We start from the raw sequence: 22,082 nt of genomic DNA on the forward strand, positions 1-22,082 counted from the left end.
TAACAGAAAATAAAATGTGAAGCTACAAATATTCTTCTATACTTATCCAAACCTGGAAAACAGTGAAATAGGAGAATAAACCAGGCTGTGAGCTGTTTTTGGATATAAATTGGCATAAACAGGTTCATTCAAGTTTAGTAAGATGCTTGGCAACAAAGATCACTGCGTGTCATTTGCACTTGAATGCCATTGAGTGAAAATGATAATGCAAGTGTCCAATAAGGAAACTGTTAACAGTTTCAGTAGTTTCAAATCCGGTTTTTTCTGATTCCTGAAATCTTGTTAAGTGGAACGGTATGTTTTGCCACAAATGTTTTGCTGGAAAACCAGTAAAAAAAAAAGCAAAAGCAAGCAGCTTCCTTATTGAACGTAATGTAGCGATGACGGGTTTACAGCTTTTTCCACAATAAAGTCAGTGAGTGAAGGTGTCAACCAGAACTACATTTCTGCAGCGATTTCAAACATTTTCAGATTCTCCCACAGCTGAGATGATGAACCGTGCTTACCTTTTCTTATCAAGAAAGAGCTGCGGCACAAATATTAATGAATAACATCTTTGGAATGTGGCTTTCCAAAGAGTAAAAAAAAAAAAAAAGGGAGAAAAAAGATACACCTCTCCAACATCCAACCGTAGAAACCTAAACGCTCTCAGGGGGTGGAATCTGAAATGACAGGTTGTGGGTGGGGAGGTGGGAGTTAAAATATCACTACCAATCTGCCACAAGGACACAGAGGAGGCTCGACAACTCAGCTGACTCAAACAGGTGAGAGCACAGCCTAACCCAAAAAATTGGCCTTTTTCACAGTGGATCTGATCTCGTCTCTGACTTGTTTGCACGGCCAGACCTCATTAGAAAGTCTAAATTGGCTTCATTTTCAATGCATAGCAAATTTGACCTGGTTAATTGGTGCTGGCAGATCCTTATTTAAATTCATTATAAGAGATTAAAAACGAAGCACAGGTCAAAATGTTAACAGCGCCTCAGAGGGAAGACAGAGAAGATGTGACAAGATCTGACAATGTAAATAAAGGCCAAGGTAGATATCTGAGAGTGATCTAGTAAACTAGATCATACACTTGTTTATGTCGAGTTGTGGTTGGGGTGAAACTTGTTAAATAGCAATTAGTCATTTCTTTCAATGCAGGTTGATGTCTTACAAGTTGCGGCTCATTAATCAGCTCAGGATAAACGGACAGGAAGAGAGAACATAAGGCTGAGTTCATTTAGTCTTACTCATCGTAAGAAAATCTCCTCAGGTCGAACGTCGGAGAAACATCATGTCAAAAGGCAAGTTGCTCAATGTTTAGGAAGGTTTTTTTTAGACAAATTACAAATATTTGCTATTACTAAGTATTATGCTTTGTATCTTTTAGACATTGACAGAAATCAGGTGTTGCAAAACATCAGGGTGCGAAAATCAACCAAGAAGGACTGCTGGTGGATCCAAAGTTCTAACAATGACAAGTGAGTAAAGTTAAACCAGTAATTTGCTGCTAGGCTACAGGATAACTGAGCAGGCAACAAGATGGTTAATTTGTCCAACCTTGTAAAAGGAAGTTGTAGAAATGACATGTTAGAAGTAATAACAAAAACTTCTCCTGTCCCTTAGGATAGTTCCTGAAGCGAAACAGGAACCTGCTCCAGCGATGCAGAATTCATTGGTCCAGACGAGGATCAAAAGATTCCAGTGAGTTACACAAAAGCTGCTCAGTTGTAGCTAAAGATTTGATCCCATCTGCTTATTTTAAAAATAATACCACCTGTATAACATCTAACCAACTTATTTAACTAAAGTGACTCAAAGTACAGTAAATTAGTAAATTTTTCAAACACGTTTTCTTCCAATTAATGTTTCATTAACATTTCTAGATCCTGCAATTTGCAAAAAAAACCCTGCTTCTTGTTGTGTTGCTCAAGTTGACATTGTTCTTCCAAGGATTTCATCACCCTAAAGTAATTAAAGTATTCCAGGCTTCAGGCCCAACTCACCATCTCAGACTTTAACAGACATAAACATTAACTTTGTCCATCAGCTGATTCCCTACAGACCTACAGTGTGAAAGTGACCTGGACTTTTAATTACTTCACATTGGGCTAAATATATACTGAAGCATTTTCTACCCTCAGGGAAAACCCATTTGCACAGAATAAACAACAAAATAATTCTTCTTAAAGCCTAAAAGATAAATCACTGATTGTAATTGTCAATCGTTTACCAACCTTGAATATTGAGTGAGCACTGCATTTTAAATACGAAACCAAAAAGCCTCAATTCAGAGTAAGTGATTGTGTGTTTATAATACAGAAATTCACAGCAGAAATGACGAGCTTTTATATGTATATGTGACTTTTTCTCCCACCAACTCTGCTGTTTGACATGGTGTGAATAAGATAAATTATTTTAGCGCCAATCCTTGGTTTGGTTTATTGATGTATATATGTAGAAAGCTGCACATTACTATTTTTATTTATGGAAAAGGCTAACAAGGCCTTTCATAGAACTCAGAAGTAAAAGGTGCAATTTTTTATTTTGCGAAATTTTGGCAAGTGGGTTCACACAAACACACACAGGTAAGTATACCTTTTTAAAAAAAACATTTTATTTAAATCGTCTCCCTGAGAACATGCTATTGGCTCCATTCTTCTGTGGTAATAGCAAATAGAGCATGCAGTGTTCGGATACACTCACTCAAAACTCTTAAATTAAGAACAAAATACTGTAGTAGATTGCACTTGGAGAAAAAATAACTCTGAAAAGTTGCAAACACACATTTGATAACTCTCAAATAACCCTTCAGTTAGGTCTGCTCTTCCTCTGGTGACAAGGATGAGCTGGATTATTATACCGCATCATGTGTTGTGTTGTTCCCACCGCATTCGTGCAGCCTGAGCCGTGGCAGCACCAGCCTGAACGGTCGCATTCAGAGAGAGGAGACTTGAAGATCTGCTTGACCAGCCCGCCCACTGACAGCTGAAGAGGCTGCATCTGTAATTATGACTGCAGACGTGGGATGGCGCATCTGTCAGCGCGGCTGCAGCCACTGCAGAGTTTTAGTTGCTAAATAACTGGCTGTGACACGTTAAGTTTGCACCGGTTGCGATATTAAACGGCCAACAGTTACGTTTCTGTAGTGGACGTTTGACCTTGTGTTGCTTTGTTTAGAAGCTTTTGAAATGTGTTGGAGGCTCTGTGTGTTTGTGCGTTTTAAATTTAAATAATAGTAAAATAAAAAACCCAGAAGAATTGGGGACCATAGGGAGAAAAACACGAGAAAAACGAGACTTTCTCTGCTCTTTAGACCAGGGGTGTCAAACTCCATTCCTCAAGGGCCGGTGTCCTGCAACTTTTAGATGTGCCTCTGCTGCACCATGCCTGAAAGGGATAATTAGGTTATCAGCAAGGCTCTGGAGAACTGATATACACAATGAGGAGGTAATTAAGCCATTTCATTCTAGTGTTTTGTACCTGTGGAACATCTAAAAACCGCAGGACAGCGGCCCTCGAGGACTGGAGTTTGACACCTGCGCTTTAAACGTACAGTGCAGGCCACTCTTACTGGCACCTCTGGTGCAGATGAATAGCAAATCCTTAAAATAGATTTACGCAATATTATAAAAAAAACACCAACCAAATATGTAATGTGACTACATCTATTGAGTGGGAGAGAAAAAAAAAATCACAAAGGGCCACAATTACTGGCTCCCCTGCTGTTAACTCTTTACCTCATCTTTTACCAACAGAGAAACACTGAGCCTTCTCCAACAATATCTTCCCTTAAACTTATATCATAGATAGGATTCACATTTAGGAAGAGAGATGGAAAAGAAATGATGTAGTGTGTGCTGAGAAATGTTTGTGTTGGTTTGGTTTTACACTGCAAAAACAAGATTTTTTTTATCTGGTTTCTAACGCAGATATCTTAGTATTCTCGAAATAAGACAAAATTAACTTATACTAACTTTTCAGCACATAATAGGAGCTTGTTTTAAGTCAATAACTCCTTTGAATTAAAATTACTAGTTAGAAGTTAAATAATCTGCTGGTGGAGCAAGACATTTTAACTTATGTTATGGGAAAAATGTCTTATTCCACTGGAAGATTATTTCACTTATAGCTAGTACTTTTTCATCAATGTTAAGGAATTATTTACTTTAAAAAAAGCTCATATTTCTTGCTGAAAAGTTAATGGTAAGTTAGTACAATTGAAATAGGACTAAACTAAGATATTTGCAATAAAAACTAGACTAGGTCTGGTACTTTTGGTGTTTTACAACATATTGTAAAACACCCAATAATGACCCAATTTAAGTGTCTTTGATGCTACGCACTCTGACAAGGTTTTCAAGCCCTTTGAAAGTGAAAATGACCCACAGCATGACAGATCCTCTGCCGTGTAGGCTCAGTCTTAGTCTCATCCAAAAAAAAGAACAACTCCCAGCAGAGTTTATGTTTTTGATAGGACAGAAAAGGCCTTTTCTGGCAAGCATGCAAGCAATTGGCTTGCAGATAGCATGTAATTGTTGTCATGGAGACTCGGTGACCTTAAAATGTCACTCTTTGCCGCAGTTCTCTTACAGTAACGTGCGACAGCCGCAGTGTTTCTTGGCTTATGAAGAACGCTATCCTGTCTATTGCATTGTGTCACATACATGCAGCAAAACGTAAATGAAAATATAAAATACACTTAAAAAACGTATTTGTTAGAGGTTCAAAGAATTGTCACACCAGTCATTTTGTTGAAAATGGCCAATTCTTGCTGACGTAAGGGAATGTATTCCGATTAAAATGGTGATCTTCTTAGTTATGCCACTGCAGTAAAAATTAATCTAATTAAATTAATGTAATTTAATTTAATTAAAAAACTGTTCTATAAAAAGAACTGTTTTTATAGTTCTCCAAGAGGCGCCAATAAATGTGGCCCACACTGTATTGTCCCAATTTACCTTAACCGGCTGGGAGGTAAAGGAGTGAAGCATTGTAAGATTGGCATTGAACACAATGCAGGAAACTAATTAAATATCAACACATCCCTTTATTCTGGCCGGTGGATAAACAGAGCGTCCTGCACGGAAGCAGGGGGGTGGTGCGGCGTGACGTCCCCGCAGGACTACAAACTCACTCGGCATCTTAATGAGCGGGACTAGTCTGAGTTGATTGGGTTTGGCTGAGTAATGCGACCAGCCACGGTTTCCTCAGGAGAACCGACCCCGCTCACCTCAAAGGTACAGACAGTTTGATGAATTGGTAATGAGCTAGGAGGAGGGTCCAGGTGCTGCGAGCTCTGCTACAGAGTGCATGCCTTCTGTCGATTTTAACAAGGAGTCGCCAGCAGCGGGGTCGATGCTGTGTGAAGGCATTAAATGAACCTCATTAAGCGCGTAGTGGTTAAGCGGAAAAATGCCACATTTCCTAAAACCTTCCTTCACAATCCGGACACCTTCCTCTTCCTTTGCTATCTGATACGTTCTGTTTAACACCCCCGAGAACTCCTTCTTGCTGAGGGCGAAGTGGCCGTCGGCGCCGCTGTCGCCGTCCCCGGAGAGAGAAGCGAAACGCTGCTTCAGGACCATGAAGAGGCTGGTGTCGAGCGGCTGCAGGATGTGCGAGCAGTGGGGAGGCAGGCAAAGGAGGATGACGCCCTCTTTCTGAGCCGACTCCACCACCTCCAGGCTCACCGGCGACTTGTGGCCATCGAAGATCAGCAGCAGAGGACGCTCCTTTGCTGCATGAAGGAGAAAATGTTTGAGGAACCACTTCTTAAAGAGCTCCGAGTTGACGTAACCAGATTCCGACCACCCGTAAAGGGCATCAGGTGGACCTTGAGTCTTGTAGCACACTCCTCCTGGATAGGCCTTGGAGTAGATAACAAACGGAGGAATGTCTTCTCCAGCTGCGTTGAAGCAAGCCAGGACAGAGACGTGGTCCCTGGAGCTTGGCGCTGGCTTGTAGCCCAGACTCGTGGGCTTGGAGAGGACGGCCTTCCTCCTGCCCAGTTGGTAGCCCGTCTCGCTACAGTTGTAGATCTGGCTCGGCGAGTCTCTGAGCCCGTGTGTGTCTGCGATCGTGCTCAACAGACGAAAGAACTGATCCACCGCTTCCTTCCTGACACACACTGTCCTCCCACGCACAACATTGTCTGCTGGCTGAATAGTAATGTTCTTTTCTTGCCTTTTTCTAAAATTGAGCCACCACGTCTGGCCCAGTTTGGAAAATGCCACCCTCCGGTGCTGCCGCTTATAAATGGACGATGCAAAGGACACTACCTGCTGCTTGGTAAGTGGGAATCCATGCTTGGACATGTATAAGGAGAACTCCACCAGCAGCTTCTCGTCTGCGGAGGTGATGAGCCGAGCCGGTCCGCTGCGGCTCCCAGGTGTCACCCGTCCACTCACTCTGTCTCCAAGCGAGGACTTGGGGACGCCAAACTCCTTAGCCGCCTGCCTCACTGTGCTCCTCCCAGACTTCACCTCTATCAGAGCACGCTCCATGGCCTCCTCCGTCCATTTCTTCTTTTTCTTGCGCCCAACTTTGTCAAGATGGTTTCTGGACGGCATTTCTTTCTAAACAGACAGGCAGAGGAAATTTAGACTTTAAAGATTCACTTCAACTCTGTGAACTAACCAATATAAACATCACTTAATATACTAAGAAATTTCACAATTTGGCATCTAGATACAAATCAGTACTAAAATAAAAATATATGGTAGTTGATATTTTTAGTATTTAAGCAGGATTTCCCCCAGTGTATAATAAGCCTGGCGGGCCGCCAGACTTTACTTGTTCCCCCACAAGGCTAAGCGTTACTTATTTTCTTTTTAAAATGTTTGCATTTTTAAGGATTTATAGTTGATGTTCAGGTATTAATCTTCCAATCTTTCAATAACACATAATTACCAAGTGATGTTTTCAAATTTCCTGTCAAATTTAAACATTTTTCAACTTAAAAAGACGATGGGCTTCCTTGGCACCCAACCACCGGGCTTAGCAAGTGCTCTGGGGGAAACCTTGTTTAAGATGATTCATATTTTAATACTTTCATTCTTTCTCTTATTATTATCATTGAAATAAATAACAGCAATGATGAAACTTAAAATTTTTTAAATGAAAAATGACAAATGTAAGAATAATAAAAGTATTAAATAACTGGTGATGAAAGCACTGTCTTTAAGCTAGAAGATTATTTTAAGTCTGTCAACCTCTCACTATTTTCACAAACCTTTTTAAGAAATGGGAACAGGTTTTGACTGTCTGAGGGTAACAAAGTGGCTTACGGTCCAATTTCAGACCTGTTCTTCTTGACTAATTATTTTATTGTGTGTTGACAGAACACTTCATCTCTTGAGTTCAGGAGCCTTTTTATGTCTGAATAATTCATAGGCGAGAGCTAAGTGACTCACCAAACAAACTAGGGCTGCACAAAATTAGGAAAACATTATGGTAATATTGTTGAAAAGTGCAAAGAGAATATCGTTTGCAGTTACCCTCCTTCTCTTCCTATAATAATGTCCCTGTCACTTTTCATATGATTCTGCAGCTCGGTTACTTCCACAATAAAGTAGGACAATCCATCAAATATATATATAATATTCACCTACCAAATGTCTTATCTGTTTTGTTTTGTTTTATTATTTATTTCTGCAAAAGAGAGCGATTTAAATAGGCGAACATTACAATTAACCTTGCAGTACTGATTGAACAAAAGGAAAAAATATATTTTCTGTAACAGTATAAATGTTAGGACACCTGTCCACCTAACAGGTGATGTTTCCCCCTTCAGTTTGAAATAACTTCTCAGCTCACTCAGCTGGCCTCATTCTACAAAATAGTTTCCTTTTGTAAAATTGATAAAATTCATTTAGTTAAAAAAAACACCCAGAAATACCCTTTAGTGTAATTTCTTTAGATTTTAAACTAAAACATTTAATTTAGCTCAGGTTTATGAAATATCTCTTTTGTGTACACATTTTATTTTGTAGCAGCGGAGGCAAAACTGGCTCTGAATTAAAAGGGTTGCTGACTACTTCACGGACGTCGGAAGACGGAAATTTCAAACGCTTCTTTTTTTCTGATCTTCTGTTTTCAAGACCGAAATTGAACTTTCTACGTCCTAAATTAGGTTTTAAAAATATTCAAATGTGCTTTATTTGTATGTTTTTTTTTTGACAACATACATTGCATAAAGCAGTAGCGACAAAATCGATTCTCCTTAACTTTTCAGAGCCTGAAAGCATCAAAATACACCATACAGAGGCTCCAAGGAGATTCATGATGGAGACGTTCAACATTTGAAATTATACTGCGTTATATATATATATTTTCTGCTACAAAGACGTCTTCTTGCGACTCTAAAATTGTCAAAGCGTACTTACGGGCCAGGGAAGATCCTCGTAATATTCTTATCTGGTGATAATTTCTCCTGTGTTGGTTTCTCCGTGATGAAACGTGAACGCTGCTGTTCGTGAAGTACGATGCTGTGCAGTCTGAAGGCTTCTGAGGTAGTTTTGAAGTTGACAACATAATAGTTACAGTTTGTTCATTTAATACTAACCGCTATTTCATCTCCCGGCTCCAAAAACACAATAAATTATATATTATATAGCAGGAGTGGAGACATTTCGTCTTCCCCTAGCTTAAGACTGCTACAGCAAGGAGCGCAACCGGAAATAAAGTTGGGTTAATTTCAAAACAAAAGTATTAAAGCGACCATTACCAAAATAAGTGCCCAAAACTTCAGAAATTAAAAAGTAAAATCAATAGAAAAATATTTTCAAATTCTGAGTTCATTTTGTTACATTTTATTTAGCCTATATAATTAGGTTGGATATTGATTATATTTTATGTAATTATTTGGAAGATTTAACATAATACTTTAGATTTAATACGTGTTTGTGTTCTCCTACTTCTTTTCAAAAATTGTTTAATTGCGTTTTTATTTCTGATGTTTTTAAACCATTATTTTATTAATTAAGCTTTTCGCACATGTACTTTGTCACATGAATAAAAAAAAAATTAATGTCTGTTTTTGCTTGTTTATTTATTGCTTATATTTTTGAAATACAACTTAAACAATTCTAGTTTAAATGAATTTATAGTTAACATAGAACATTAAAGCACACAAGCTAGTTAAACTTGAGCAGGGGATTAAATGGCTTCTATATGTACACCTTTTACAATGGTTTTGAATCCAATAATAGAAAATTGCTGATAATCAATATGGCGATTGAAATTCTTGGGTGAAATCCAGGTTTTACTCAATTTCCTTTTGCTGTAAATAAATAATTTAGTTTTGTGTATTTTTTGGCAGGAATAATTTTCTGTACAGCTTTGCATTGTGTTGGAGACTGTCTTATTATATATGCTCTATGGAGTGTCCAGCATATTGATTTATTGATTCACCAGGTTTGCATGTCTCAGTTGACTGTTAAAAAGCATCATCAAATGAGGCACTTTTCCGCTGTCTTCTGATATATTGTTACATAAAGAGTAAGCCATTTGCTCAAGTGACTTTATGATGCTTTGTCCGCGTTTCATTCAAGCTTTATATCTATAGTGGGCAGCCGCTACTCATTTACCAGTCTCCTCTCCTGTTCCACAACAACGTGTCCTGTGAGAATTAAGCTGTGAACAAACACAGTGTTGATATTTAAAGCAGAATTTATTAGTTATGGAGCTCATATACTCACTGTGTTTATCTCCCAGAGCAGATTCTTTGTGCATATTTCTTTTGCAAATATAGATCACTACTTGGCTTATATTGTAAAAGGAGACTACATTATGTTCTGAAACCCCAACAAAAACATGAAAAAGTCCACTGTATCTGACAATAGAGCCTTTAAATGTGACTGCAGTTTTGAGTTGGTTTGAACCTCATGGAAATGTTCCAGAGATTTGTAATATGAGGTTTTAAGTGACAAAGTTCACCTTCAGTTGTGTTTTTTACTCTGACCTTTTAACATCAGACAGTGTGCCATATGTATTGAATTTTAATTCAGAACAAGCTGTGCAATGTGAGTCGGTTCCTTTTGTGCATCTGCAAAATCATGTTTTAACACCCGATGATCAGAATTCTTTGGATGAAGTTCTAGTAAAGATGTTGTAAAGTAATATATTACCTGCAATACAGATCTTTCTGTATAATCCAGATTTGTTAGTCCTGGTTGACTTGTTCAAAAGCAGTGATGAAGCAAAACAGATTTCTAAAGATTGAAAACAACTAGAATTTTGTTGTAGAAGCTTACACAAACATTATCTTATTGGCCTTTAAACTGTCTTTATATTTGCATTGGGTGGATATTTATTAAGAAGAGAATTAATATGTTCATGGGAGGTAGAAGGCAGTGGGCCCTCCAAGATCTTCTTGTGTAAAATCACATAGTGAAAACAGAACGTGGTCAAGCATTTCCAAGTAGAGTAACTCTCTTGCATAAAATTAAATAAATAAATAAATAAAATACCAAACAAAGATCTGTGATATTTCTGCTTTCTATGCCGTTTTACTTATAATTCTGTTTTCAGTTGTGTTTCACACAGGAAAATGACTGGTGGTGCACCTAGATTTAGCCTCTGGGTTCATGCAATCTGGATTTATGCTGAAAGAAAATATAGAGCAGATAACTCTTGTAAAGGCTGCATTTAGTGAGTGATCATATAAACCTATATGTACATATATGTATATATGTACAAACCTGTACATATATACAGTACAGACCAAAAGTTTGGACACACCTTTTAATTCAATGAGTTTCCTTTATTTTCATGACTATTGACATTGTAGATTCACACTGAAGGCATCAAAACTATGAATAACACATGTGGAAATATGCACTAAACAAAAAAGTGTAAAACAACTGAAAATAGCCCTTATATTCTAGTTTCTTCAAAGTAACAACCTTTTGCTGTGATTACTGCTTTGCACACACTCTGCATTTTCTTGATGAACTTCAAGAGGTAGTCACCTGAAATGGTTTTCACTTCATAGGTGTTGCCCTGTCAGGTTGGGATTTCTTGCCTTATAAATAGTCATGAAAATAAAGAAAACCCATTGAATTAGAAAGGTGTGTCCAAACTTTTGGTCTGTACTGTACATATATATATATATATATATAGATATCACAAAGGAAGATGCTTGATAATTCGCCTCCTATCATAAATTCCTGTTTACATAGTTATTTATTTCTTTAAAGATAATCACCTAATGTAGATGTGAAAATGATTTAGGTTTGCTAAATTGCTTTTCTATAAACCTCCACAATGTTTTCTCAGATTTGAGCTATAATGACATTCTGCTTTCATCTTTGCTTCTCTCCAATCAGCTGTAATAAAAACTCCCAGCGTACTGAACTTTAAAATAAGGTTCCAGGTTTCTCAGCTTTTACTTTTACTGTAAATTGTCATTGATGCTATCAGATGAATTTTTCTGAAAGTTGTCTTTCACCTTTTTGTTGTAGGCCTTCAGCTAATCAGACAAACAATGACGTTGATTCTATTAAACCTGATGATTCGACTGAGGAAACAAGAAAAAATACCACGAGGAATACAAAGTTAGTATAGAACATCCTCTTTTTAACTGTGTTTGCAAAAATGCTGTAGATCTACTGTGTATCAAGTGTTTTCTTAATTATAAATACATACCATGCTATGTTACAGACGCCAATCACCAACCAAACAAGCACAAGAGCAACAGCCAGTCATAAATACAAACAATGAAAAGAAGGAGGTGGAATTAAAAGCACCAGCTGGCGAGTCCAATGTGGAGCAGAACGGGGAGGATGTTAAGGTCTCTGCAGATGTAAATAATGAAGAACAAATCCAACCAGTTTCTTCAGAAAATGGTAAAGTTGATGCAGCAGAACCACCACCTGTCCATAAAACTGCAGAAGTCAAAGAACAAAACCCTGACACTGATTATCAGGTTTCCTGTGATCTTGGGGTGAAATCAGGTGCGACGGGCACTGCAGAGATTCCTGCTCCACCCCCAGAAGCTTTGATCAAAACAGACACAAGTAGTTTGGAGGATGGAGGGGAGACAGTATCCACGCAAACTACAGAGGGAAGTCGAGAGAAATCCCTGCTACCTGCAGAAGAAATTGTACCCGCTGCCTCTCCGTTTATTGTGAACACTGCTACCCCGTATGAAGACATTCCTCCTCAAGCCAGTGTGGAACCTAACATGCAGTTCGAATCTGTAAGCAAGTCACCTGCTCAGCCTGGAAATGAAACACCTGCAGAGGCCAGTAGTGAAAAACAACCCCCGGAGCAAGTTGACAATGAAACTGTTGAAGCTGAGGTTGAGGCGGAGGTGGAAACCCCCGATGTTGATAATGCAACACCCCGTGAGGAGGCTCCTCCACTTAACAGTGTGCAACCAGTCGCCTGTACTCTACCCGAGTCACAGGATGAAATCCAGGCAGTTGACAATATTGTTGTTGAACAAAGTGTTGAGCCATCATTTGGAGATAAAGTACATTCCATGGATTTGAACATTGAAGATGCTCTTAAACCCATACCGACTGCAGATCCTGAATCTGTTCAGGATAGTTCAGATTACAGACCCATTAATCTGACAGATGCCCTGCATGTGGAGGCACCCCAAAAAGAATCTGTTCCTAAAACTGAAGCTCAAGAACAGCCTCATCAAGAGGAACCTAATCCCCAGCCTGACGATGCAAGGGTGTAAGCATGCTTTCACAAGCAGTAGAAACATGACGATAAAACACTTTATATTTATTGATGATTTTTTTTTTATATAGTTCTGAAGGCCTTCAGAAGCCTGCAGAAGAACTAAATTCAACCCAGGTTTTTGAAATATCCAGGTAAGTTTTCAATAGGTCATGTCGCATCTCTAAGCATTGGCATGGTTTGGCATTTCTTATAGAAAAATGTGAGGTGTAAAAAGTATTTAAAGTTATAATTAACACTGGAAGCTTTACACTGTGAGGTAATTCAATGTTTTCACATTTATTTTAGTGACGGAACCCCTTTTTGCTCTTACTGCAACAAAATAATTGATGGGAACGTGAAGATCACTTTGAGCGAACCGCCCATGGTATGCCATGAAGAATGCCTCAAGGTTTGTATTTCTTTGCATATTTGATTTTCTTAAAATACAAACTTTTCATACCCATAGAATTTTTAAAATATTTCATAAGGTTATAACCACAAACATTAATGTATTTTATCATGATTTTATTTCATAGGCTACACAAAGTACTCAGAGTAAGCTAAAACATTCTCCACCCAACTTTTGATGTAATTACAAACACAAGTATTTTGGGTATTTCTTTACTTGCTTTAAACATCGAAAAACTAGTTTGGGCTCATTTCTATTTTCAAAATAGTGAGCTATATTGTAAAGGGTGTCTAAATATAATTGTTTTGAGTCTTGCTGCAGATTCTCAATCCAATTTAGGTCCTGATTTCTACATAATATGTTTCTGTCAGAGACATTCCATCGTAGTTTGGAGCAGCACCTCTGACAAACTTACTTGTCCTTGCTGAAGAAAAGCATTACTACAGCGTGATACTGCAATCACCATGCTTCACAATGCATGCTTTAGGGTGTTGTTTTACTGTTAGTAGTTTTAAAGATTCCCTCTCATTCCAAAAAGTTAAAATTTTGTTGTAATCAAACCAGGAGGCCATCTGACACACACTTACTAACCCAATGGTTTTCTCTGTAATTAGGTGACCTCTGATTAGAACTGGTTGCATTGCACGTCACACATATCCAATTTTTACTTGCAAAACATTTTTTAACCATTCACCTTCTTCCCTCCACGCACAATTAAACACTACTTTGTGTAGATCTGCACCATGAAATCACCATAAAATATGTTGCGATTTGTGGTTTGAACAGGACAAAATGCTTTAAAGACAAAAAGGCGTTAATACGGTGTGTGGTTGAAATAGTAACGCTTATCATTGCTTAATGTTAACCAATGTTTGTGTGTTCTGCAGTGCGGCGTTTGTGCTAAGGCCCTGGGAGAAATGCCGATCGCCATGTTCTTGCTTGGCAAAGTGATCCACTGTGGAGACTGCTTTGAAAAAGCTCTTAACTTTTGAATTCTGCTGGCGGAAAATACTTTCTGTCACCAAGCTTAGAGTGAATAATGTGCTCTCTGAGAATCTCCCCGGTTTTGCCCTTGATCTGTACACTGTTTTACTGAATGTTTTCTTTCACTGAAAAGGAGGACATGGTGTGATGTGATGTTTAAAAATCGTGTATTTACAAAGAAATTACACAGTGCTAATTACCACAGATGTTTGAATGAAATGCTCCATAATCAGCATGAATTATTTTAATGCCATGTACAGGATGTGATTAAAATAAAATTACAATCAAATCCTTTAGATCAAATCAATCACTTAATTAGCCTCAATTACAAATAAGCATACTCAACACTGGTCAGCTTCAGAGCCGTTATTTAAATATCGACCTCTCTGTTGCTAATTTTAGGTAATCATGAAGGCTATTACTCACGTTTAAGAGAAACAAAAATAAAATAAAATGCACAGCAGATTTCTTCTGAAGAGAGAAGCTCCAGGAGAAACTTTGGTACATTCAGCTTCACCTGCTTTAGACTCATGATGCTCATGGGCGAGTTGGAGATAATAAGGCAGCAGCAAAAATTATATTCACAAACCAATATCTGCACCAGTAAACACTGTACAGGATGCACACAGTTATGACTTGCAAAGCAAAGCTGTCGTTGCTCTTAATTATTCATGAAACCTCATACATCACAATCAGCTCCAGAAAAGCCTCACAGAGCGAATTAAGAGAGAGAGAAAGAGAGAGAGAGGAAAAGAGAAAGAGAGAGAGAGAGAAAATGAACAACAAAGCTAAGAGAATCATTTGAGAGGATGACTTGTGAAACAGGTTGGGGCTCATTACGGTGGGTGAATTATCTTCCTCTCTTTGTCTGTTGTTCATATGTAACAGTAGAGAGAGACATTGATCTGTTATCCAAAAAGAAAAGAAAAAGGACTGCAGATGATCCAAGTTTGAAAAGTTTCTGTTTCAAGAAGGCAGGACTAAAACCTGGAGTTGGACGAGTATCTCATAGCCAGATGTGAAGCACTTAGCGAATTCCTTTTCTGCCCAGGAACCGCAAGACTGCGTAGTTGTAGGTGGTGGGAGCCAGATAGAGAATCTGAAAGAAGAAAAGCAAGGCAAGGACAGACATGAAACAGCATTAATATTCTACATATATACTGAGAGTGTATAACATTCAGTAAACAGAAGCAGAGTGAAACAAATACAATGCAATCTTTGGTTCCAGATGGTTAGAAAAAGACATGTGGATGTTTTCTGCTCAGAACTTCAAAAATTGATTGGAGTATTGTTCCTGATGCCTGCGGCAATAATCAGGTTTAACAGCTTCCTTGTTATTCTACACAGTCTACTTGGAAAAATCTAAAATAGGAACCAGATGAATTAGAGAACAGGCTTCCAACTAAAAGCAAAGACACGCAGGAGAAACAACAATGCAATTTAGAGAGGTCAACTAACCTAAAATGCATGTTTTATGTCTGTGAGAGGAAGCGTGAGTACCTAGAAAGAACCCACGCATGAATGGAGAAGACATTCAAACTCCATGCAGAAAGGCCCTGGCCTGGATTCAAACGAACAGACCTTCTTGCTGCAGGGTATATGACCTTGTTTACTGAAGTAGGTCCAAGATACATTTACAGTTCCTGGGCATAAAAGTGAGTGCTTCAAACTTGAAACTCTTAGTAATATTTGAAGTCATATCTTTAAAATAAGAATGGAAACAGCTCTTGAATTGTCAGGTTCTGTTGACAGAATCAACTAACAAAGACTGTCTGGCAAACTCTGCCTGGCCAGACTTTGCTATAAAACAATAAAGAAGCCTGGCATTCCATTTGTCTTGCAACAGTTTGGGTACTCACAGAAAATCTAAACTGTAAGAGATATCACAAGATATGACTGATTTGTAAGCACTGTGATAACCCTAAGATGGACTAGCAGCTGGTAATGAAGCCAAAGTCAGCATCTGCATCAGACATATAGGCACCAAATTCTATTTAAATCTAAAATACTGATCAAACATGAAATGGATAAGATTAAGAGTGAGATTACGATGAAACCCGTGTTACATTTGTAAAAACATAAAACAGAAGGATCCTCAGAGATTTTTTTTTATCAGTATGACTGTATGGCATTTGGTGATCATAAAAAAACAAAACATATAAACCAGCTATAAATGTGCAATAATTTTCAGGAGTGATTAAAGAAATTGGAATAATTAGTTTCCCCCTGAATTTTGCTCATTTTGATCAGTCAGTCAATCAAGTTGATGTGTAGAGCACAATTCAGCAACAAAGCTGATCAAAGTGCTTTACATCACAAAAACACAACAAATCATAAAAACAACAGAAACCAGTGACAAACATTTACATTTACAAAAATGCCATAATCAAAAACTTCAATACACATCAAATATGGCGGTCAATGTTCTACTTATTATTGTTGAAAAACAACTCCAGGAACTCCAAACAGGTGAGTTTTAGTCTTGATTTAAACAAGGAAGTCAGTGTTTCAGCTGTTTTGCAGTTTTCTGGAAGTTTATTCCAGAATAGCTGGATGTAGTTACAACCCTGTCATTTACGTAGAAGCTTCTGTAAAGACAGGAGTGGTCCACAACTCATAACAAAGACCATCCCAGATGAAACACTTCGAAACAGGATGCATGGAGCAAACAGGTTCTCAAGACTCAATATGTGTAACAACCAAAAGGTTGCAGCAAATCAAGTGATTATTATTGTCTACTGCCTTTCATCCCACCTTAATTTTTCTTTATATATGTCATGTGGTGTGGTACACACTGAAGACAACAAAGTACTTTAACAGCAGATTACTATGCCAACAAACATATATGAGTAGTGTGGTAAAGGGTGTACAGGTTTATAAACCTAAATTTTTAGTTTCAACCATGCTTCTATTTTGTTCATATTGTCTCTGCCCACTCTTAATAGCATTTGCTTGAAAATATATCTTTGATTCATCAAAATGAAAATTCTAAGAGAATCGTCTATCCTAGTAAGATCCAAATTACTCTCAATGTCTGTACAATACTCCGCTCTTAAAAAAAAGAGATAATCCTCTTTAAACTTTAAGCAAAATCAGTAATATATTGAGTCCTTACCAGCGCCAAAAGGGTGACTCCAGCTCCTGCAAATGTGGCTATGTACAAGTCATAGGTGGTATGGAACTGTAAGAAGCAACAAAAAAACAATTGGTTTGGCTTATATTAAATAAAGACTTGCCTACAAATGCATTCCAAGCATGTAGCATCAAACAAATATGAGTGATCCCTTGACAATAACTCACTTCGCTGGTTTTGCAAATAGCCGCCAAGGTCATTCCACAGGACTTGCCCGGCATCGCATCCCAAGGAAGCAGACCTGAAATGAAAACATGACGTGAGCGAGGGCTCTCCAACTAATGCTGAATCATGACAGGGCTGTGATGCATGAACGCTCCGTTTTACACGCAGCACATCAGAGACACAGCGATGAAGAATTATCTCCATCGTTTCATAGCAAATTCAACCATCGGTCTCATGGCCACTCCCCATCGATTAATCCCCCTTGCTCCCAAGGACACATTAACACTCTCATTGGTGGGAGGGGGGATGCAGTCAGTCATTGTAGGAGAAACCCACCATACTGCCTAGCATCCATGCAGATCCAGCTATGCTGATTAATGCTGGGGGTGGTTTCAGCCAGGATGTTGATGTTGTGGCAGGTGTGCTCCATGTTGAACAGGAAGAAGACCGGGATAGCGGAGAAGGCAAACACTGCCAGCCAGATGAAGGCCAAGATGTATGTGACTATAATGAACTGTTGAAACAAGAAGGTTATAGATTAGTTGCCTTCAGGCGCTCAGGTGTCAACCTGAAAAATGTGTTTTCGTTCAAATTGGTCATCAACCATAATTAATCATTCCGAGGAGGGGGGGGGAGGAGGGAATACAGAAACAAAGAGGGTTTCATTAACACAAACCAGCATTCAGCATCTCAACAAGAACCTGACGTCATGTTCCTCCCCGACTCACCGTCAGGCTGAGGCAGCGGCCACACTGGGTGCTCCTGAACTCCCCAAAGGTTTGCTTGACCGCACTTGTGGTGTAGAAACCCTCAGCCAGAAGCAGGATACCATAGAGGAAGAAAAATGATGCCAGCCCATAGATCACGAACTGGAAGTATTTAATACTGGAAAAGTTACAGGGGGAAAGTCAGTCGAATGGAAAATGAAAGCAATATTTGAGAGCTCTTATGAACTCATCCAAGTATAACTCACAAAGACGCCATGACCTCAAAGTCCTTAGGGTCGCGGGCAAAAGTCTTGACGAGTTCCTCCGTCTGGGCCAGCGCCTCATGCCCACAGCCACAAAACAGGGCCATGCCGGCGTAGCACAACAAGGTGGCCACCAGGGATGGGTAGGGCACTGCCCCAATGCACCGGATACAGCAATCATAGCAACCTGAGGGGGCATAATATATCAGCACACAGGCGGCACATACCGCACATATAACCACACAACACATCAACGTCACTGCAGAGGGGGGCTCTTTCACCCGGTTGGGGAGCTATGAGGAAGGTCTCGCTCTGGCGGCACATCCATGAGCACGTGTCAAACCCCCCACAAAAAAGCAACAGAAAACAAGGAAAAAAACACAATTAGAAAGCAATAACAAACAAGAGTTCAAACAGCGTCTTCCAGCAAAGCGTCCAAACTAAAGCAGTCGCCGCCGCCCTCACAAGCAGACTTGTGCACGTCTTCCGGTTTAAGCAGTCGTGTTGAAGCATTTAGCAAATATCCAAGGGGTTAATAATAAATGTGTTGCCAGAAATTGGATAGAGAAAAGCACCTAAGGCTTTGCAAAGCCAGTGTTGTCTGACCGGAAACATTTGCTGCCGGTGATGCCTTGCTCTGCAACAAGAAAAGATCCAGTACCAAGCAGTGATGTACAACGCTGCCTGCGAGGTTACGCTACTGTACAATATTGCGACGCTTCTGCGCTGATTTCATACGTATCTGATGGCTCTTCTGCTTGTGCCAACTCCTCACAGCTTAGTCCCAACTAAATCTGGCCCGGCCCCTCTCTCTGCGATGGTCACAGGCGTCACCGGGCCATTCAGGGATGGTGGTGAAACCCTGGGGGGCCCGAAGAAAGAGTTTCTCTTTGTGGCTCGCGGGTACAATATCCATTGTGTTTGGAGAGATCGGAGATGAACAAAGGGCAGTGATGTCAAACAAACAAAAGGCCATCATGACACCAGAAACGGTGTCGTGCGTGATGGCAGAAGGGGTCACCGGGACCATTTCAGCACCACTGGCTGTGTGTGACTATTGGCTATCCACAGCTGGCTGAGGCTGGCACTGAGTGTCAGTGTGGGCAGGGGGCTGGGCTCAAAGGTTCAAAGAGTGGGTGGCAGGAAAACGAGAAGAAAGGGGGGCAATTCAAACAGTTTCCCAACAACAACAACAACAACAACAACAACATTCAAGTTTACAACAATTACACAGGAAATCAGGCAGATTCTTAAATCTTTATGTGTGGTTTCATAAAAGTCTCTAAAAGGTCCTCAAAGCATCTGTGTTCTTAATGCAGAAAAAGAAACCATGTGTTGAGCTAATGTCTTCCCAAATTATAAATCGTAACAGAAGGAAGTGCAATAGTTTCCGAAAAATAATAGTGTAGTCGCACACAAACTACTGCAAAAAAAATGCCACTGTTGCCTCTGCTTAGAATTCATTCAACTGGATCTCACATTAGTTGCAATAAATATGCAAAGGTTGCTGAAAAAAGCATGCTAAAATAAGCACACAACGTTTTTAGAAGCAAATGATATAAATCTCCTTCCCATGGGTGACCTGGCATGGACTAAGCAAGATCAGATTTACTCCCCCTCAATCTCAGACTCTCTGATTTGACTTTGAATTATGCTTCATAAGATCACTGAAGGAGATGAGGACCACTTTCTGCACTGAAAAATAGTCCCCACTGAGCACTTGTGGTGTTTTCCATTAAGTTTGAAATCATCTTTGCTTACTGAGCTTGAAAGGTGATCCAGCTGTAAATGAATATTTGAACCTAGAAATGTGTTTACATACATGAAAATTGCAGGAATAATTTGCGAGCATGCTTTGCCCACAGTGCAAGAAGGTCAACCCGGTGTCCAAAGACATATTAAAAGGCAACATTAGCAAGTTATTGAAATTCACAGTTTTCAAATCCCATTAATAAGAGATGATAAGAGTTATTAAAAATTCTGTGCACTCACCCATGTCCAGAAAGAAGAGCGGGGATATTGAGGTTTAGCTGGACGGCTTTGTGACTGATATGAGGATATGAGAAGTTATTCCCTGCCACCCTTATATGAATCTGACTCGAGCTTTTGTCTCATCAACAATACATAGAGCACATCTCCTCGAGTCACATCTTAAAGTCACAAAGCCCCATTTCAGCTGCCAGTCATTATTTGTGTAGCCGCTAGGTTCAGGAAGGGGGACGAGAAGAGAGGCCAAAATCCTAATCAAAACTTTACTTGTTTTACTTTATATAGGAACTCTTCTGAGTATAATTGTTTTTCCTCTGCAGCATTTTTATAAAAGGTGGTTTTACACTGCAACACAAATTTAGAAGCAGAGATAGTTTTTGAAGCTACAATTTTTACTGATATTTGCCATAAAGTCTCAATCTATTTAAACCTACTCACCTGTTCAAAATAAAGAATATTTGACTCTATTTGATGAGTCCTCTCCTTTTCCCTTTCTCCTCTTCTGTTTTATTTAATATTCTAAGTACAAAATACATTGTCGTCCCTGTTCGTTTAACTTTCTTATATCACAGACTTGTTTAACTTTGTGCACAGTAGTTTGCAGGATGCATCCAATTAACTTTCACTTCTAAATGTGTTTGTTGTCAGCGTGCCAGTGCCGTCTGTCTGCGAGCTCCACATGCTGGATGTCAGCAATACACAGTCGGACAATTTAATGCTCCTCTAACCAGCATACTCATAGACAAAGCGATAAGAGGTATGCAGAGTGAAAATAGTGAAATAAATCGCAACGGTGGCTGACATTGATGAAGTTGGCTAACAAGGCTGACATTGATGGTTTGGTCCAGCTGCTGTGCTCCTTCCCTCCCTCCAGTTTGACCCAGTTGATGTCAAAGCTGAGTTCGATACAAAGGAGCCAGTGTGGGACAAGAGAAAACATTGCACTGTCCTTTATTAGAGAGAAAGTCTTCATCCTGTTTTTATTTTCTGTTGAAGCAAAAAATATTCAACTGTATCAGAGGCAATCAGATGCCTTTATAGCGATCCAGATATTGTCACATTAGGATCAAATGCTGTATTTTTGGGAGATTTTATACCATAGCTCAACAAAAAGTAGCACCGAATTGTCAAGGGGAAGAGTAAGGATTAATAGTTTTCAAAATGTAAAAAAAAAAAAGCATAAAAAAATGGTGAGCACTTGCTAATTACCCTGATAACCCATAATAAACTCCAGTTTGGTTAATTGCCCTCAGAAGTCACGTTGAATACAGTAAATACAGTGAACCCATGTGCAATTTGATCCCTGTTCTGTGAGGGCCTCAGAGGTTTGTAAGAGAAGATTAGTGATCAAACAGCATCATGAAGAAAGAACACAGCGGTAAAGACAGAACTCAGGGTGAAGTGGCAGAGAAATTTTTTATTTTTATTTTTTATTTATTTATTTTATTTAACCAGGTAAAACCCCATTGAGAGATCCACATGTCATTTTCAAGAGGGACCTGGAAGTAGAGTAACAAAACAGAATGACATAAATTTTCTCTATGAAAGAGAGGCAAGAAGAAAGCCAATGTTGAAAGAAGGCTATGTGGAGTTGGATTTTCCAGTTGGTCACATGTTGGGGCCACAGCAGACATGTGGAAATTACCATCCGATCAAATGAGTCCAAAACATAACTTTCTGGCCTATATGTAAAACCGTATGTGTGGTGGTAATCGAACGTTGCTCATAACTCTGAACACACCATCCCCACACTGACACACAGAAGCAGC

General features: G+C 39.2%; 3 protein-coding genes across 5 annotated transcripts; 1 reads left to right on the plus strand and 2 right to left on the minus strand.

Annotated features, from left to right (window-relative positions):
- Positions 1-716: 716 nt before the first annotated feature.
- LOC111610086 (zinc finger protein 185-like) lies at positions 717-14,403 on the plus strand. 2 transcript variants are annotated; one of them, XM_023342484.1, is made up of 9 exons: positions 717-764; positions 1,147-1,289; positions 1,376-1,466; positions 1,612-1,689; positions 11,451-11,543; positions 11,650-12,675; positions 12,753-12,815; positions 12,970-13,072; positions 13,960-14,403. In XM_023342484.1, exons 2-9 carry the CDS (start codon positions 1,280-1,282, stop codon positions 14,062-14,064), a joined length of 1,569 nt encoding a protein of 522 aa, XP_023198252.1. In that variant the 5' UTR covers positions 717-764; positions 1,147-1,279; the 3' UTR covers positions 14,065-14,403. The 2 variants fall into 2 exon arrangements, with proteins under 2 accessions (XP_023198252.1, XP_023198253.1); XM_023342485.1 differs by lacking the exon at positions 717-764 and adding an exon at positions 778-1,038.
- Positions 4,126-8,654, minus strand: LOC111610087 (tigger transposable element-derived protein 6-like). The gene is made up of 2 exons (XM_023342486.1): positions 8,373-8,654; positions 4,126-6,563 (listed from the first exon to the last, which is right to left on the minus strand). Exon 2 carries the CDS (start codon positions 6,555-6,557, stop codon positions 5,256-5,258), a length of 1,302 nt encoding a protein of 433 aa, XP_023198254.1. The 5' UTR covers positions 6,558-6,563; positions 8,373-8,654; the 3' UTR covers positions 4,126-5,255.
- Positions 14,286-20,428, minus strand: LOC102223480 (myelin proteolipid protein-like). Of its 2 annotated transcripts, none has more exons than XM_005806622.3 (7): positions 20,317-20,428; positions 18,328-18,511; positions 18,083-18,239; positions 17,691-17,868; positions 17,357-17,430; positions 17,172-17,237; positions 14,286-15,155 (listed from the first exon to the last, which is right to left on the minus strand). In XM_005806622.3, exons 1-7 carry the CDS (start codon positions 20,318-20,320, stop codon positions 15,084-15,086), a joined length of 735 nt encoding a protein of 244 aa, XP_005806679.1. In that variant the 5' UTR covers positions 20,321-20,428; the 3' UTR covers positions 14,286-15,083. The 2 variants fall into 2 exon arrangements, with proteins under 2 accessions (XP_005806679.1, XP_005806678.1); XM_005806621.3 differs by lacking the exon at positions 20,317-20,428 and adding an exon at positions 18,900-19,114.
- Positions 20,429-22,082: the final 1,654 nt, after the last annotated feature.

This window comes from Xiphophorus maculatus, chromosome 11 (assembly GCF_002775205.1).
Source record: "Xiphophorus maculatus strain JP 163 A chromosome 11, X_maculatus-5.0-male, whole genome shotgun sequence".
NCBI classification, from domain to species: Eukaryota; Metazoa; Chordata; class Actinopteri; order Cyprinodontiformes; family Poeciliidae; genus Xiphophorus; species Xiphophorus maculatus.

Excerpts from the sequence above, each read along its gene's own strand:
- LOC111610086 (XM_023342484.1), top strand. Across the intron at positions 1,467-1,611 it reads CAAAGTTCTAACAATGACAA|GATAGTTCCTGAAGCGAAAC; the intron begins GTGAGTAAAGTT and ends CCTGTCCCTTAG. Across the intron at positions 13,073-13,959 it reads GCCATGAAGAATGCCTCAAG|TGCGGCGTTTGTGCTAAGGC; the intron begins GTTTGTATTTCT and ends TGTGTTCTGCAG.
- LOC111610087 (XM_023342486.1), bottom strand. The coding sequence starts at position 6,557 with ATGCCGTCCAGAAACCATCTTGACAAAGTTGGGCGCAAGAAAAAGAAG.
- LOC102223480 (XM_005806621.3), bottom strand. The coding sequence starts at position 18,939 with ATGTTTCCGGTCAGACAACACTGGCTTTGCAAAGCCTTAG. Across the intron at positions 18,512-18,899 it reads CTGGCTTTGCAAAGCCTTAG|GTTGCTATGATTGCTGTATC; the intron begins GTGCTTTTCTCT and ends ATGCCCCCTCAG. Across the intron at positions 17,869-18,082 it reads GCCGCTGCCTCAGCCTGACG|TTCATTATAGTCACATACAT; the intron begins GTGAGTCGGGGA and ends TTGTTTCAACAG.